The 16312-nt window shown below is 40.9% G+C and overlaps 2 protein-coding genes across 2 annotated transcripts in view; one reads left to right on the top strand and one right to left on the bottom strand.

The window, feature by feature from the left end:
• The first annotated feature begins 1090 nt into the window (after positions 1 to 1090).
• atg4b (autophagy related 4B, cysteine peptidase) lies at positions 1091 to 13201 on the top strand. Its single transcript, XM_024259039.2, has 13 exons — positions 1091 to 1240; positions 5520 to 5621; positions 5699 to 5770; positions 5859 to 5957; positions 6027 to 6128; positions 7020 to 7092; positions 8242 to 8321; positions 8641 to 8825; positions 10379 to 10457; positions 10539 to 10684; positions 10752 to 10808; positions 10879 to 10972; positions 11890 to 13201. Exons 1-13 carry the CDS (start codon positions 1231 to 1233, stop codon positions 11961 to 11963), a joined length of 1173 nt encoding a protein of 390 aa, XP_024114807.1. The 5' UTR covers positions 1091 to 1230; the 3' UTR covers positions 11964 to 13201.
• Positions 12344 to 16312, bottom strand: part of dtymk (deoxythymidylate kinase (thymidylate kinase)) — a 10872-nt gene continuing 6903 nt past the window's right edge. The window contains exons 3-5 of the mRNA XM_024259040.2: positions 12922 to 13012; positions 12656 to 12853; positions 12344 to 12567 (exon numbers count right to left, since the gene is read on the bottom strand). Of these exons, the coding sequence (XP_024114808.1) occupies positions 12457 to 12567; positions 12656 to 12853; positions 12922 to 13012 (400 nt within the window). The 3' untranslated portion in view covers positions 12344 to 12456. The remainder of the gene's footprint in view (positions 12568 to 12655; positions 12854 to 12921; positions 13013 to 16312) is intronic.

Here is a 16312-nt window from a genome sequence, read left to right on the forward strand (position 1 = left end):
ACCCTAAAGAAATCAATTTTGGCTTTAGTTTCGTTTTGACCAAACACAGGGAGAGCTGCAAAGTTCCACTTCAATGTTTTAAAAATAGTTTTTTTTTGTTTTTGTTTTTGGCCACTTGTTTATGAAATGTAACTTTTAAATGTGTACAATAACTGACATTGAAACGTGTTATATTTTTCTATAAATATAAATTTTAACTTCTTTAATTTTGAAACATGCATGGTCCTTTCAAAATAAAATGCAGCCTGTGTCTAATGAGCAGCTGGAGCAGATTTAGTGGAAACAACAATGCAGGAAAGGACGTTTTCTATCATGGCTTTATGATGTGCTCTCAACCTTTTTCTAATGTTGAAAAAAAAATAAACACGACATCTTTGGTGTAGAAAAATCCAATTTTCTTTTTTAAATCCACACATGTAAACTAGGATTTCATATCTTTTCCTCTCTCAAGATTCCATCTTATATATGGTCAAAAAATCAATACATGCAATTTTTAACTAACTTTGTGGGGATGTAATTCTTTAATTAAAAAAAACTAAATATTTATAAAGCATGTGGCATTTGAAACTATAAATACAAATCTATTTATTTTAACAGATAAGCTCTTTATTTTCCAAATGGCAATTTCTTGTTGATCCCAAAGGGATATTACTGTTACTCCCAAAGGTCAATCAATTCTTAGAATATCTAATGTGTTTTATGTCCCTAATGTAAACACAATTCTATACTCAGAAATATAAATTGACAATATCAAAACATTACCAACACCCAAAAAAAATGTTTTAACTTGTACATATACTGACTGTTCCTAAAGCCTTTTTGTTTGCTGAGTCACTTATATGGTTAATACAGAAAGTAAAATCATTATGAGTCTATTAAAGCTGGTCTCTGCTTAACATATTTACATTTGTGAATGGGATATTTTGCCATTATGGTTAATATATGTCGTATTAATTAAGAATCTTCTTCTTTTTAAAGAAAATCAAATGCTTTCCTTTTATTTTAGCTTAGTTTGTGTATTCTATAGTTTCAGAAATCTGTTTTCTGACACATTGGCCAATAAACGCTCTTGGTTTGGCACTGAGCAAAATAGACTTAGATACTCCGATCTGATTGGACGCTCTACGGTAAGTCCCGCCCTCTTCCGGATTCCTCCACGGTTCTCTCTTCCCATTCGTCGAGCTGTGTGGAGAGCCGAACAACAAACAAGATAGGGTGAAGACCGTCGGGATGGATGCAGGTAAGCAGGACTTTACAGTGACTTCAGGCTTTTCCTCTGTAAACCTCAGTCTTATCACAGCGCGAGCCCGGAGTCCACACCCAGAACGGAACCCTGGCGCTGTCAGGACCCCGCGGTCCGGACCGGACGGCTCTCCGGGCTCCGTAGCCCCGCTGACGTTTGCCTGCTAAAGTGATGACTAAAGCTAACGGCTAGCTCCTGTTAGCCGCCTTGTACCGCTAAATGTGGGGTCGTTTCTGCGCTGACAGGTAGTTTCGTGGCCGCATTCCGTCCGTGTTGGCGTCCAGCGGCGTTCCGGAGCAGTGTCATGCGTTTTCGTGAAGTTCTGGTCCGGTGAAGCGGCTCGGAGGGCTGCCTGTCCCCGCTCAGGCTAATGTTGTTGTAGCTGTCACATAGAGTTTGCCTGCTTTAGCATCGGGAGCACCGCAGGCTAACAGACGGGATATGCGGAACAACCGCTCCTCCTCACGGCCCTGAGAGTCCAGGATAAGCCCGGAACCACCGTCTGCTCCCACCGGGCTAAAATAGACCCTCTTGTTGAGTTAACCACGCCCTAATCTCCTTATATTATGTGGTTAAAAAGTATTATTTATCAAAGTTAATGCAGTATTTTAGGCTCAGGAGGGATGGAGATGCTGAGAATGAAATCTGTGAGATTTGCACCACAGAAACAACCTTCAATCTTCATTAAAAAATACTGAACTTAATCCAGATAAAAAGAACATTCATGTTTGTTAGAATGTCTTTTTTGTAGCAGTTAAATTTAGAAATAAATCTAGTCAGGAATTTATAAGAGGATCTGAGAGTACACACCAGACACGTGACACACATTTAGTCCATGGTGTTCACACTAGACAAGCAGGGAGGGACTTCTTGTTGTGTGAATGCTTAGTCCGCATTCACACTATAGTGATTCTCCTGCTCCGTTTTGTATGTTTTTCGGCACCTAAAAACTCAATCACACCTTCAGTGATTTCATCAATCTTGACATCAAAACATTCAGCTTGTTCAGGACATTACTGCTTGTATTTTTGGTATTCATGAACTTTATAGTTTCTGAAATATTGAGCAAAATATCTCCGATAGAAAGTGAGTGAGAAAGTCTTAAAATGTAGTATTTGTAAATAGAGTAACAACAGAATTTTAAATGAATTCATGGGCTGTTTTATTCTTTTAAAGTAATTATCAAAAACATGCCTTTAACCTGCTATATTAGCATTTTGTTGTCTCATTTAGGTAACATGGTATTTACGGAGGTATTTTTAGGCTATTTTGGAGTTTAGCTAATATTTTAGCAACATGCTACGATTTTTGCTAATTTGTTGTCTACTGGGTTTTTTAGGCTAATTTACAGTTTAGCCTCTATTTTAGCAACAGGGTAACGTTTTAAACTTTAGTTTATTTAGGAATTTAGGCTCTTTTGTAGTTCAGCTAATATTCAATCAACGATCTAGCTTTTTTGGGGTAATTTGGCATCTACTTAGGTTTTTTGGGCTAATTTGGAGTTTATCTTACATTTAAGCATTACAAGAAATATATTTTTCAAAATTGGCATGTATTAGGGATTTTTAAGCAATTTCACTACAAAATTTTCAGAAATTTTGGTGCTCTTTCATAGTTCTTTAACAAAATTTCCAGTCTTTTGTCTTATTTAATATTTTGCAAATAGCTTCTCATTTTCAGCAGTTCCCTTACGTAATTAAAGTAAATTGCGTCACTATCTTCAGCAAAAAACATTTACACTAGCATAATTGCAGGTAATGCAACTTTTCGAGTTTTTCCTGCAGTTTACTAGGACATGTCTGTCACTTACAGTTGAAAGAATCTTGTTGTGAAATGGAAAAGCAGTCAGAATTTGTTGAATCTTGATCCAGACTTTTCCTTTACAGCTCTGTTATGAAAGTTATGAAATATAAAAGACTCGGTGTCATAGAGTTTTGACCACAGATTATTAATTTCTCCTCCATGGTACTTCCGTAAGTTAAAAAAAGACGCCGTCCATATCTTACCATCAAGTCCCTGATTGGCTGTAGTTCAGCCTGGTTTAACCCTTTAACACCTGAGTTCCAGTGTTCATGTTCTTTGATTTACTGTCATTTTTAAATGTTAGCATGAGTCGTTTTCTCCTTCAGAATCTACTGGAATTACGTTAAACGTGTTAACGATTGAAATGTTACAGTCCATTAAAGATTTTGTGTTTTAGCGTTACCAACGATGCTTCAGGTGTTAAAGGGTTAACTATCATTACACATTTATTATACATTTACTATACATTTTGTTTTAGGAATGTCGCTATGCATTAACGTGAAAGCCCAAAACCTGCATTTGTACAGGATTAAGTAGACTTTTCCTTGGAAGTGGCTGCTTGAATGCGTGTTTCTGTGGACATGAACGTAGCTTTAGGCTTTTCCAAAGGCTAACATTTGCTGCTGCTGTGGTCAGCAGGTATCTGCTCCATAACCGACTCATCTGTAAAAGAAACTCCAAGCTTGTCATCTTCAGTATTTTGCCCAGGCAGCTCTCATACTGGAGATGAGGACTCAGTGCAGACATCCTAAAAAAGATTCTGCATCCAAACAGGTCTGGGAACTTTATAAAAGTTTGAACTCCATTCAGCAAGGTGCCGGCTCGTCTCCAGAGTGAGGACCTGCTGGCAGTCCTGACCTCAGCACTGCTGAACTGTTCAGCGTGGACGTGCTGTCCGTGTCAGAGTGACCCACACGGCCACGCTGGCTCCCTGTGGTTGAAGAGCGAGATAATTCCACAGCAGAGTGAGACCTGCATGATGGAGAGGAGTCCCAGTGTGGTGACTCGTGGTCCTTTCACAGCCTGCTGAGGCTCCTGTGGGTTCAGGAGTCCTCTGCAGATCCATCCTTCTGGCCTTGCCAGAGAGGGTTTGGAGAATGTATCCCCATGTTTCCCACATACTGACTACAGAAGTAGCATTACAATGAAGAAATGATCCACATTTCCATTTATCTTTTGTGCCAGCTGAAAGTTATTTCGCACGTTTATGTCATAAGGAAAAACTTTAACATACCTGGTAGATAATCATTATTAGTTTTTAAACTCAAATCTGACTTATTAGGAAACTAATGACGATTTAGTCACAATATTTAACCCAACAGTTCATTTATTTTTTAATGAAAGAACCATAAACTAGGGCTGCATGGTGGCACAGTGGTTAGCACTCTAGCCTCACAGTAAGAAGGCCCCGGTTGAAGTCCCGCTTGGGGGACCTGAAACAGAACCACCTAAAGGGGACCTTTCTGTGTGGAGTTTGCATGTTCTCCCCGTGCATGCGTGGGTTTTCACCGGGGACTCCGGCTTCCTCCCACCGTCCAAAAACATGCTTCATAGGTTCATTGGTGACTCTAAACCAGGGGTGACAAACTCAATCACACAAGGGCCTAAAATCCAAAACACACTTTAGGTCGCAGGCTGAACAGAATAAACATTTGTTGAACACTCTTAAACTATATTTTTAATACTTAAAAAAACGTAACTTTTAACATAATTATGAACTAGATTTATAGCATTACCTGTGATAATGCTAATGTGAATGCTGTAAGCTGAATTTGGCTGCTGAAGATGCTAGTGCTGATAGATGAAGATGCCGAAATTGAAAGTTAAAAAGACTGAAGCTGATAGCCAGCTAAAATGTTAGCTAAATGCCAAATTAGCCAAAGAAAAAAAACTTGGGTTACCCAAAACAGTATGTAACTGAAAAAATAGCTAAACTCCCAAATAGCCTTAAAAAATCTTAGTAAATCCCCAAAATAGTCCTACAAACTTGCAGAATGACAAATTTTAAAACTTAAAACTGTAACTTTTTAACATAATTATGAATAATGAATAAACAGGAATATTATTCCAGAATAAATCAACTCAAACCTTAAATAACTTTCAATATTTTACTCTCCATAAAAATATACTCAGTCAAAATTATACAAGTAAAAAATAAGCACAAGATAACAATGGCCATTAATAACAATCAAATAAAATGATCTGGAGGGCCGGATGCGGTCCCCTGGCCTTGACTTTGACACACACGTGTCTTAGAAAATGATTTGGGTTATTTTTATGATTTTGGCCAAAGACAGCATAGTCATATTTAAAAGACCTCTGGGAACAATTGTCCAATACAATATAATTGAAGTAGGACGTTAAGATTGCTGCATTGAAAAAGCTCAACCTGCAGCCTCCTTTTTATCCATCTGCAGCAGCTGACTGTGTCGGCGCTGAACCTCCTAACCTGCAGCTCTGTCTGCTCCTGCAGCTACCTTGACGTACGACACTCTGCGTTTTGGAGAGTTTGAAGATTTCCCTGACACCCCGGAGCCCGTCTGGATCCTGGGGACAGAATACAATGCACTCACAGGTGAAACCCAAAGTCTCTGTGATCCGGTCAGACGCCGCTGCCTTTGAGTCTGATGCTGATTTCTGCTCCTGATGCAGAGAAAGAGCAGCTGCTGTCAGACGTCACGTCACGCCTCTGGTTCACATACAGGAAAAACTTCCCGCCCATTGGTGAGTCAGCAGCTCTGTGTTTAGTTGATATTTTTTTCAGTTTCAGCCACATAAGAAAATGATCCCCGTCTGCCTGAATGTGTCTCAGGGGGGACAGGACCCACGTCAGACACAGGATGGGGGTGCATGTTACGGTGTGGACAGATGATCCTGGCAGAGGCCCTCATGTGCAGACACTTGGGCAGAGGTGAGACACCTTCAGGTGCACACATGTGTTAGTTTGTCCAGACAGCAGACTCATGATCTGTCCTTTCAGATTGGAGGTGGACGAGAGGCCGGAGACAAAGAGAGGAGTACGTCAGCATTCTGAACGCCTTCATTGACAAAAAAGACAGCTACTATTCCATCCATCAAATCGGTGAGAGCTGAGAGGCTGTCCCGTCAAAGTTCCCCTAAAGACCCATTTCCATTGTTTTTGATGTCTTCACATGTTCTTGTAGCTTGTTTCTGATGATGGAAGAGGTATAGAAAGAAAATTAAGATACATTTTTTTTTTTCCAAATCATGTATCAGGAGTAGGGCTGCCACGATTAATCGACTAATTGACGACTAATCGACTATTAAAATAGCCAATGACTGATTTAGTAGTTGATTGATCGTTACTTTATATCATATGGAGTCATAGTGTAGTAAAGTTGAACAAAGTTGTGAGCGCTCGGCACCAGGTGACAGGTGACCTTTGACCCTTTATACCACGTGTCAAAGTCGAGGCCCGGGGGCCAGATCCGGCCCTCCAGATCATTTTACTTTATTGTTATTAATGACCCGATGTTATCTTGTGCTTATTTCTGACTTGTATCATTTGACTAAATATATTTTTATGTAGAGTAAAATATTGAAAGTTATTTTAAGGTTTAAGTTGATTTATTCTGAATAATATTCCTGCCGTTTTATTATTCTTAATTATGTTAAAAAGTTACAGTTTGAAAGTTTTAAAAATTGCCATTCTGTTAGCTTTTTGAACTATTTTGGCATTTACTAAGATTTTGGAGTTTAGCTAATATTTCAGCTACATGCTAGCTATTTTGGCTCTCCTAAGTTTTTTAGATTAATTTGACATTTAGCTAATATTTTAACTGGCTATCAGCTACATTGTTTTTAGCTATCAATTTCAGCATCTTCAATGGCACAATGATATAAAGACCACTGGGAATGCTTTTACAACAGATCAAAAGACGATCGAAGCGAGACTTTTAGCAATCTAAAATATATTTATACATGCATTCTTTTTTGTTCCTCTTTGATGCAGCCCAAATGGGAGTGGGAGAAGGAAAGCCTATAGGACAGTGGTATGGACCAAACACAGTCGCCCAGGTTCTGAAGTAAGTGGTGAACACTTCCAGACGATCATGTGTGCTACAGCTAGAGGCAGCAGCTCAGTCTTCAAATGATATGAAAAGATCGATGGTCCTGCCAGAAAACGTGGAAATAGTGTGAAGTCTGACTTTGAATAGACTACAAGATCAGCCTAAACCAGGGGTGGCCAACCCTGGTCCTCAAGAGCCTCAACCCTGCCTGTTTTCCAGCTCTCCCTGGACTGATTGATGCTGACAATTGAAATCAGGTGTGTTCAGTCAATCAGGATGTGGAATCATTTACGTGAACTAATCAGCAGGAAGCTGGTCAGGGAGAACTAGAAAACAGGCAGGGTTGAGGCTCCTGAGGACCAGGGTTGGCCACCCCTGGGTTCACTATTGAGAGTAAACTCACTCAGATCTTGTTCAAATGTTTTCTAGAAGTTCTCCTTTATCAGCTGACAGTAATAATTTACTAGTTTTATAGGTCTGTTTGTACAATTGTAACACAGCAGTAAACAGACATCTATACCATTCCAATATGGCGTCCAACTTTGTGTACGCAACAAACTAGCATGCTATCTCTAGTGATATAAACCTTATTGGGTGGAGCTACTTTAAGAAAGTAGTGGATGGATTTTCAACACATAACCGAGTGACTTGATATGTGTCAGGAATGAGTCAGATGTGGAGAGAATCCCAAGATTTTCCAAAATCAGAATCAGATTAGATACAAAATGGAAAAAATGTAGGTCGTATCTTTTTTTTTTTCTCTTCTCTTTGCGGCCCGGCACCAATCATCCAGCTTTGGGGATCTCTGATTTAGGCCACAGAAGCAGAATCAAACTCTGCAAAAACACCGTAATGAACACCGTGTTACAAGGATTTCACACAATCTTTTGCATCATTTTTGAATAAAAGTGATCATATTCAGGTGATGCTGTCGACATATGAGCCTCATTATTACTGCTCATTTTCTCCTGAGCGTTTCAGTTCACTAAAGTAAAATCTGTGCCTTTAATCCGGTTGCAGAAGACATCTGTAAATGTTAGCAGGAATTGATTAGAACATGATCTGGGATTTGACTTTCCTCTTGTATCCTAGAGTCTGGTCTCTGCAAACATCCCACAAACTGACAACAGAACCGAGCCTTCTGATCCATGTGTTCTCTTTCAGGAAGCTGGCCGTGTTTGACACATGGAGCAGGTTAGTGGTTCACGTGGCGATGGACAACACCGTCATCATCGAGGAGATCAGTGAGTGCTGCTGCACCACAAGAAACCAACACAATCTGAGAAAGGTTCTCACATGACCTCAAAGGTTCAGCTGGAAAATTCAATCATTTTGTTGATGGATTAACGTTTTGTTCTTTAAACATAACGTAATTTGATTGAAACCCTAGTGCTGTGTCATTTTAGTCAATTTAATATAGATTCTTGATTATTTAAGGTGGATTTTTAAGCTAAACATGTTTGATAAAATGCACTTTTTAGTGAATCATTTTTTAAAAAGCACAACAGCAAAGACTTATATTGTATGTAAAGTGTGGACGTCTGCTGTCCCTCCTCCTGCCAGAGCGTCTCTGCATGCCATGGCTGGACATCGGGGATCGGGAGGAGGCGGGGGAGCTCAACGGGTGCCTGGAGGGGGCGTGCGCGCTGGCGGAGGAGGAGACGGCGCTCTGGAAGCCTCTGGTTTTGCTCATCCCACTCAGGCTGGGCCTGAGCGACATAAACGAAGCGTACATCGACACGCTGAAGGTGACCGACTACACAGTGAACGAGGCTTTTGTCAGCCGGATGACGGCGTGTCAAAGATCCTCCTTGATGACACTGGTGTTTGTAAAGTGGTCATACCATGAAAAACAAACTTTTTGAGTTTTTAAGTGTATTATAAAGTTCATTCCTCACTATAAAGAACCCCAAAGTGGTATTTTGATCCGTTCAATAGTTTCTAAGTAATCCTCTAAAAACGTGAGCTCTCAGCAGAAGCCCCTCCCACACCCACGAAAACCATCGGTTTCTCCCGATCTGACATCACCGAGTGAGACCGCCCCTTTCAGTCAGCACCGCCCCAGTCTAACACCAACACCCAATTTCTCCACAGAGCTAGCAGTGATCACCAAAAAACTTTCATTTTAGATGAACAATACCGTATATCTTGTAATTGTGTCCTGTCTTCAGTAAATTCCATCAAACAGATGTTCTTTGCTTTAGACGTGGGGCTCCTTTAATACACGCCCCCCTCCCTATCGGGCACACTCATGCAGACGCCGAGTGTATTTGTGTTGTGAACCTGTGTAGCGATGGCTGGGGATACTAAAGGCAGATATACACACGTGAACAAAATTGTTGGTACCTTTTGGTTATTGTAAAAAAAAATCACATTGTTCACAGAAAAACCTGAATCTGAAAAAAGTAACAATAAATAAAAACTCTATAAAATATTAAGTTAGGGGTACCATCATTTTTTTCCAGGCCTGTTTTATGATTTTATTTTTGAATAAAAAATTCTGTTGAAGCATTTTTGAAAAGCAATGTCTGATTGTCATCGATTGAATTTCATAAATTTGGTATTACTTTTGTCAGATTTGAGTTATTTCTGTGACCATTGTGAGCTGTTCTTTTATTTACTGAAGGGTACCAACAGTTTTGTCCATGTGTGTTTGGTATGTGCCTCCAGCTTTGGAAAAAAAAAAAATGGATGTTTATTTTTGAGGGAGAAACAAACACAGGCTCTAGGATGATGTCATGAAATGGGCGGCGCCCAAATCCAGCGGGAGGCGGAGCCTCAGGAATAGAGTCGTTTTACTTCCGGGTAGAAAAAACTCACCAAAAATAACTTTTTTTTTGTTTTTTAAGTGTTCCAAAGGTAATATATAATCATATATATGTATATAGTTTACTCTAAAAGGTTTAAGAATTCATGGTATGACCTTGTGGATTTTTCTCAGGATGGAGGACATATAGACAGAAAATAAAGCTTAAAATTGCATTTTTTTTAGCATTTCTTTTATTCAAATCATTATGAATCAGGAGCAAAAATATTGTTTGAAAAAAATCATATTTGTAACACAGAAGTTACAATCGCCGAGCCACAAGTTTCCTGCTCTATTCTGAGGCATTCACTTACCGTACGTCTTTGTTTTTCCTCGCCTGAGCTGGAATCTAGAGCAAAACTGTGTGGCTGGACGGCTCCAATATTGCTCTGTTTTTGTTGCACCACTAATGTCATGTTGAGGGTGTTGGATGAAAGATATGAGGATGCTTTCAAAGACAGAAGTCTGAGACTTGACCCTCCTGTTGTTCTGTAGCAATGCTTCATGCTGCCTCAGTCTCTGGGCGTCATCGGAGGAAAACCCAACAGTGCCCATTACTTCATCGGTTATGTCGGTACGTCTGAACTCCCACCCGCTTTGTTGTTTTTTTTTTTTTTTTTTCTGAGGCGTCCGATAAGAGCGTCCTTGTCTGCAGGAGAGGAGCTCATCTATCTGGACCCTCACACCACACAGCCGGCCGTGGAGCCCAGCGAAGACGGTCAGGTCCCCGACGAGACGTACCACTGTCAGCACCCGCCCTGCCGCATGCACATCTGCGAGCTGGACCCGTCCATCGCAGCGGTAAGAACGCACAGCCCTCTGTCCTTCCTTACGTGACCTTACAGAGACTGCATGGTCTGTCTGCCAGGGCTTCTTCTGCAGAACAGAGGATGAGTTTGACGACTGGTGCATGCGCATTCGGGGGGTAAGAGGAAACGCTGACTTCATCTGCCGCTTTGCTTGGCAGGCATCTGATGCTTCTGCTTCTGTTCCAGCTGTCCTGCAAGAGAGGAGGTCTGCCAATGTTTGAGCTGGTGGACAGCCAGCCCACTCACATGGTCAGCGTGGATGCCCTGAACCTTACTCCCGGTAAACAGAACATAGTAATCAAACTCTAAAAATACCGTTTATAGCAGGGGTGTCAAGCTCAATCATTCAAGGGGCCAAAACATAGCATATGTCGTGGACCTGAACAGGATAAACATTTATTAAAATCTCTAAAACTACATTTTCAAAACTTTAAAACTGTAACTTTTTAACATAAATATGAACGAGATATATATCATTATCTGCGATAATGATAGTGTGAATGCTGTAAGCTGAATGTGGCCGCTAGACATGCTGAAATTGATAGCTGAAAATGCTGAAGCTGAAAACTGAGAAAAAAATACTAAATTTGCCAAAACAGCTAGTGTGTAGTTGAAACATTAGCTAAACACAAAAATAGCCTTAATTTTTTTTAGTGCCTGGATAATAAAAAAAAATAACTAAACTCAAACAGCCTAAAAACTTTAAAAAAAATCCTAAATTAGCCAAAACAGTTGACATCTAGGTGAAATATTAAACTCCAAAACAGCCTAAAAAATACAAAAAAAGCCTAATTACGCCATAACAGCTGGCATGTAGCTAAAAAATAACTAAACTCCAAAACAGCCTAAAAATGCCAAAATAGTCCAAAAAACTTGCAGAATGATCATTTTAAAAACTTTGAAATTGTAACTTTTTAACATAAATGTAAATAATAAAAATGCAGGAATATTATTCCAGAATAAATCAACTTAAACTTTAAATAACTTTCAATATTTTACTCTCCATAAAAATGTATTCTGTCAAAATAGTACAAGTTGGAAACGAGCGCAAGATAACATCGGGCCGTTAATAACAATAAAATAAAATGATCTGGAGGGCCGGATGCATTAACCCGGAGGGCCGGATCCGGCCCCCGGGCCTTGACTTTGACACATGGTTTATGGGTAAATGACTCCTCATTTCTTTGAAATCCACAGATTTCTCGGACTCGGACAGGTTGGAGCGCTTCTTTGACTCGGAGGACGAGGAGTTTGAGATCTTGTCCCTGTGAAGGAGCATGACGAACAGTAGAGCGGGGATTCGGACTCTTCTGAAGAGAGAACTGCTTGTTGGAGACCTCTTGAGGCAGTCTGGCTGCGGTGGGGGGGTCGGTGTGTGTCACACAGTCCTCCGAGTGCTCTGTTTGGGACATCCACGCTGGGAGCTGGAGCTCAGGATGAAGTCTGTCTGCACATCATCGCTCGCGCATTTCCACTCTTTCCATGTTCGTTCTAATGTGAAACGGTGCCTTCCCCCCACTCCACCTGTGAACCCCCCGATTGATGCTGCGCAGAAGCATCACATCATGGCGCCCGCGGCTCACACAGTTTCTTACCATGAACTGTGGCTGCTATGAAACCAAAAGAAGAGTCTGATTAGACGTTAACAGTATTTTGACTAAAAAAGGTCTGTTTAATTACAATGAAACTACACAATAAGAATTCATACTAATTAAAATATAATCAATGTTTGACTTTTGTTAGAGCCGGGTGATCCGATTCTTGTCACTTCCATAACTGTCCCAGTGGGACGTTCTCTGCTATGTTGATGGCATTAAGGATGTGGACTGTGATGTCTCTGTGAACTTCCTCAACGCTCTTTGAAGCATCGATCACCTGAAACAGACAAACTGCATCGTTAGTTCTTTCTTCTTGCCTTAAATGACACTAAACGGTGAAACTCTGACCCCGAGCCGTCCTTTACCTGCCAGTTCACTGATGGATCTTTCATCAGCAGCTCAAATTTCTGCTGAACCGCGTTCTGGAACACTCTGGTTTCGTACCTCTCGTTCCCAAACTGACCTCTGAGGGCCGCCTCGGCCGGGCTCAGCTGCAGGAACATCACCAGGTCGGGTTTTGGCAGCCCCACGTCGGGGTTCATGCACCACTCCAGAGAGAAGCCCTGCAGGAGGAGGTAACACTCAAATCCCCGGAGACACCACAAGGTTCCACCAAACGGAGCATGCTTACAGGCTTGGCGCTGGTGAAAGCCGCCCCGGAGAAGGCGTACCGGTCCACCACCAGAGTGATACCCTGCTCCAGCTTCCTCTTCATCGCTGGTCTGCAGGGAAGAACGAGCCGACTAACAGGTGCAGTTCAGAGAAAACCTGCCAAAAACTCTCATCGCTCAACCTTTTCTCATGTGAGCTTAAGTTTAGGCAAACAAACAGAGGAAATCATTCTGTCTGCTCCTGGAGGATCTAAAAACATCCAATAAAACACGCCTGAGTGACTAAACTCAACCTTTTTATTCAAACGTCTGCTTTGTTTCTCTTGGTCATATTTCTCCAAGTAAAAACTATCGGATTGAGAACATCTCTGACTCATCAAAACAGATAGACGACATGGATCTGGGATATTGCAAAAATCAGAAGTATTGAGTGAAAAGGAGAGGTGAGCGATAGGGCTGCCACGATTAGTCGACTAATCGACTATTAAAATCGATTAGTCGTTACTTTATATCATATGGAATCAGAATGTAGTAAAGTTGAACAAAGTTGCACTTTTTAAATTTGAGTCAGTGAGAACAAAACTTTATCTTTAGTGAAAAATAGTTCCTTGTTTCATATGGCCACCTCATTAGAGAGATCAGGAATATACTTTCTATCAAACTCATTTTGACAGGTGACCTTTGACCCTATATACCCTTCATATATCTTCAATTGATATTAAATTGTTATGTCATCTTGAGGGGCGGGGCATCTGTCAAAACGAGTTTGATGGAAAGTATATTCCTGATGTCTCTCTTATTTGATTTAACCTTGTTTTAATCACAGAAACTAATGAAGGACAGAGGCTGCATGATTCATGAAGAGTTTAACAAACCATCATCTTAATTGTCCTTATTTTTAGTTAGTTTAAAGGAAATGATGGTTAAGATGTGTGCTTTACATCCACTTTCCACATTACTCAATTAGTTGACTAATTGGAAAAAATAATCAGTCATTAGTCAATTATTAATAATAGTTTGTGGCGTATAGTGTTCAGTAATATGAACACAAAGTAAAGATGGAATAAATCTTTAGATTAATGTCAGACACGCTGGAATTGTCTGACTTTTGCTCTGTTTACAATGATTACGTGAGCACGAAATTCAGACAACTTTTAACTGGTGAGAAAAGATCTTCTGCAGCTCCACGTCTCATAGCCAAAGCATAGCCAGATTAAAAGAATAAAATCATAATTACCTTCATAATCAAACAAGCAGCATTCAATGAAGTACTTGTAACCTTTTTCTTAACTATAACTGGGTTGTCAGAGAGAAATAATCCGTTTAATGTCATCCATAGGAATTTGGGGAAGCAGCTGCGGTGATGTGTGACGCCACGTGAAAAGGGTCTACAGCCTAGAATGAGTTAGACATTTTCACTGCACACTGTCTGCAAACTGCAGTTCTTTAGTCGCTCTCAATCCCTTTAAGTCAGGAGTTCCCAAACGTTTTCTTCTGAGGGCCACATAACTTTGGGGACAGGGTCAGAAAACTGAAAAAGGATAACAATCACAGCCTAAACATAAACATTTATGGTTTTCCAGAGAGCACATCCATCCATCCATCCATGTTCTTGAGCGCTTCTTCCCTTTCGGGGTCACGGGGGTGCCGGAGCCAAACCCGGCTACTGAAGGGCGAAGGCGGGGTACACCCTGGACAGGTCTCCAGTCTGTCTCAGGGCCTCAATCACACACACATTCACTCTCACATTCACACCTAGGGGCAATTCAGAGTCACCAATGAACCTATGAAGCATGTTTTTGGATGGTGGGAGGAAGCCGGAGTCCCCGGTGAAAACCCACACATGCACGGGGAGAACATGCAAACTCCACACAGAAAGGTCCCAGCCGGGATTCGAACCGGGGCCTTCTCGCTGTGAGGCAAGAGCGCTAACCACTGCGCCACCGTGCAGCCCTCCAGAGAGCACACATAGACAAATTTTAAATAATTAATTCCTTTATTCTTCACAGAGGGCTGCACGGTGGCACAGTGGTTAGCGCTCTTGCCTCACAGCGAAAAGTTTCCGGTTCAAATCCCAGCTGGGAGACTGAAACAGAATCATCAACTGGGACCTTTCTGTGTGGAGTTTGCATGTTCTCCCCGTGCATGCGTGGGTTTTCACCGGGGACTCCGGCTTCCTCCCACCGTCCAAAAACATGCTTCATAGGTTAATTGGTGACTCTAAATTGCCCCTAGGTGTGAATGTGAGAGTGAATGGGTGTGTGATTGAGGCCCTGCGACAGACTGGAGACCTGTCCAGGGTGTACCCCGCCTTCGCCCTTCAGTAGCCGGGTTAGGCTCCAGCACCCCCGCGACCCCGAAAGGGACAAAGCGGTCAGGAAAATGGATGGATGAATTCTTCATAGAAGGAAATGATACTAAAACTTGTAAAAAATGAAACCAATAAATAGTCTATCCTCTCCCATTATAGTTCAGTCTGCAGAAGGGTGGAATAAAAAGCCCTGTTCTATGTGCGTCTCGATCGGCCAGATTGAGAAAAAAAAAATTTGTGTCTCCAATAGTGCTTGGGGGACCGGGCCAATTGTGGACGAGGGCTGGATCCGGTTCGCAGTTTTGGACTCCCGTTTTAAAATACCTCCACACTACTGACATTTTGAAGAGTTATTGATGACATGAACTTTGATGAGGTCAATGCGCCGCACGCCACTATTCGGCCTTTTAACTCCAAATGTGGCTTTTTCTGCAATATTTGGCTAAATATATTCGGTTGCTAAAAAGTCAGTGCAAAAAAAGGGAGCACTTCCAGAACTGTGCTCCTAAATTTTAAATTTAACACTTGAAGAATCAGAAAAAGGAAAAAGTTGTGTTTTGGAAGTCATTAATCTCTAAATACGCTGAGCCAAAGCAGAAAAGCTGAGTCTGTGGACAAAAATAATAGTTGTGTCCAAATTCCTTCGCTACTCAGTGCACTTTACTATGTGTTCGCCATCTTTTCTGAATCTAAAATTCCAAAATCTGCCCTAGATCACGTGTCAAAGTCAAGGCCCGGGGGCCGGAACTGGCCCTCCGGGTAATTATGTCCCGCCTCCCAGATCATTTTATTTTATTTTTATTAATGACCCGATGTTATCTTGCACTTAATTCTAACTTGTATAATTTTGACAAAATATATTCTTATGGAGTGGAAACTATTGAAAGTTTATTTATTCTGGAATAATATTCCTGCCTTTTTATTATTTATAATTGTGTTCAAAAGTTATGGTTTTCATGTTTTAAAAATTGACATTCTGGTAGCTTTTTTGGACTATTTTGACATTTACTAAGATTCTTTAGGCTATATTGGACTTTAGCTATTTTTCCAGCTAGATGGTAACTGTTTTGGATAACCTACGTTTTTTTTTTTTTTTTTTT

This window comes from Oryzias melastigma, linkage group LG4, assembly GCF_002922805.2.
Source record: "Oryzias melastigma strain HK-1 linkage group LG4, ASM292280v2, whole genome shotgun sequence".
Taxonomy (NCBI): Eukaryota; Metazoa; Chordata; class Actinopteri; order Beloniformes; family Adrianichthyidae; genus Oryzias; species Oryzias melastigma.

Bases quoted from the DNA above. Each gene is read 5' to 3' on its own strand.
- atg4b (XM_024259039.2), top strand. The intron at 8,322-8,640 runs GTGAGTGCTGCT...TCCTCCTGCCAG, and splicing joins CGTCATCATCGAGGAGATCA to AGCGTCTCTGCATGCCATGG. The intron at 10,685-10,751 runs GTAAGAACGCAC...TCTGTCTGCCAG, and splicing joins TGGACCCGTCCATCGCAGCG to GGCTTCTTCTGCAGAACAGA.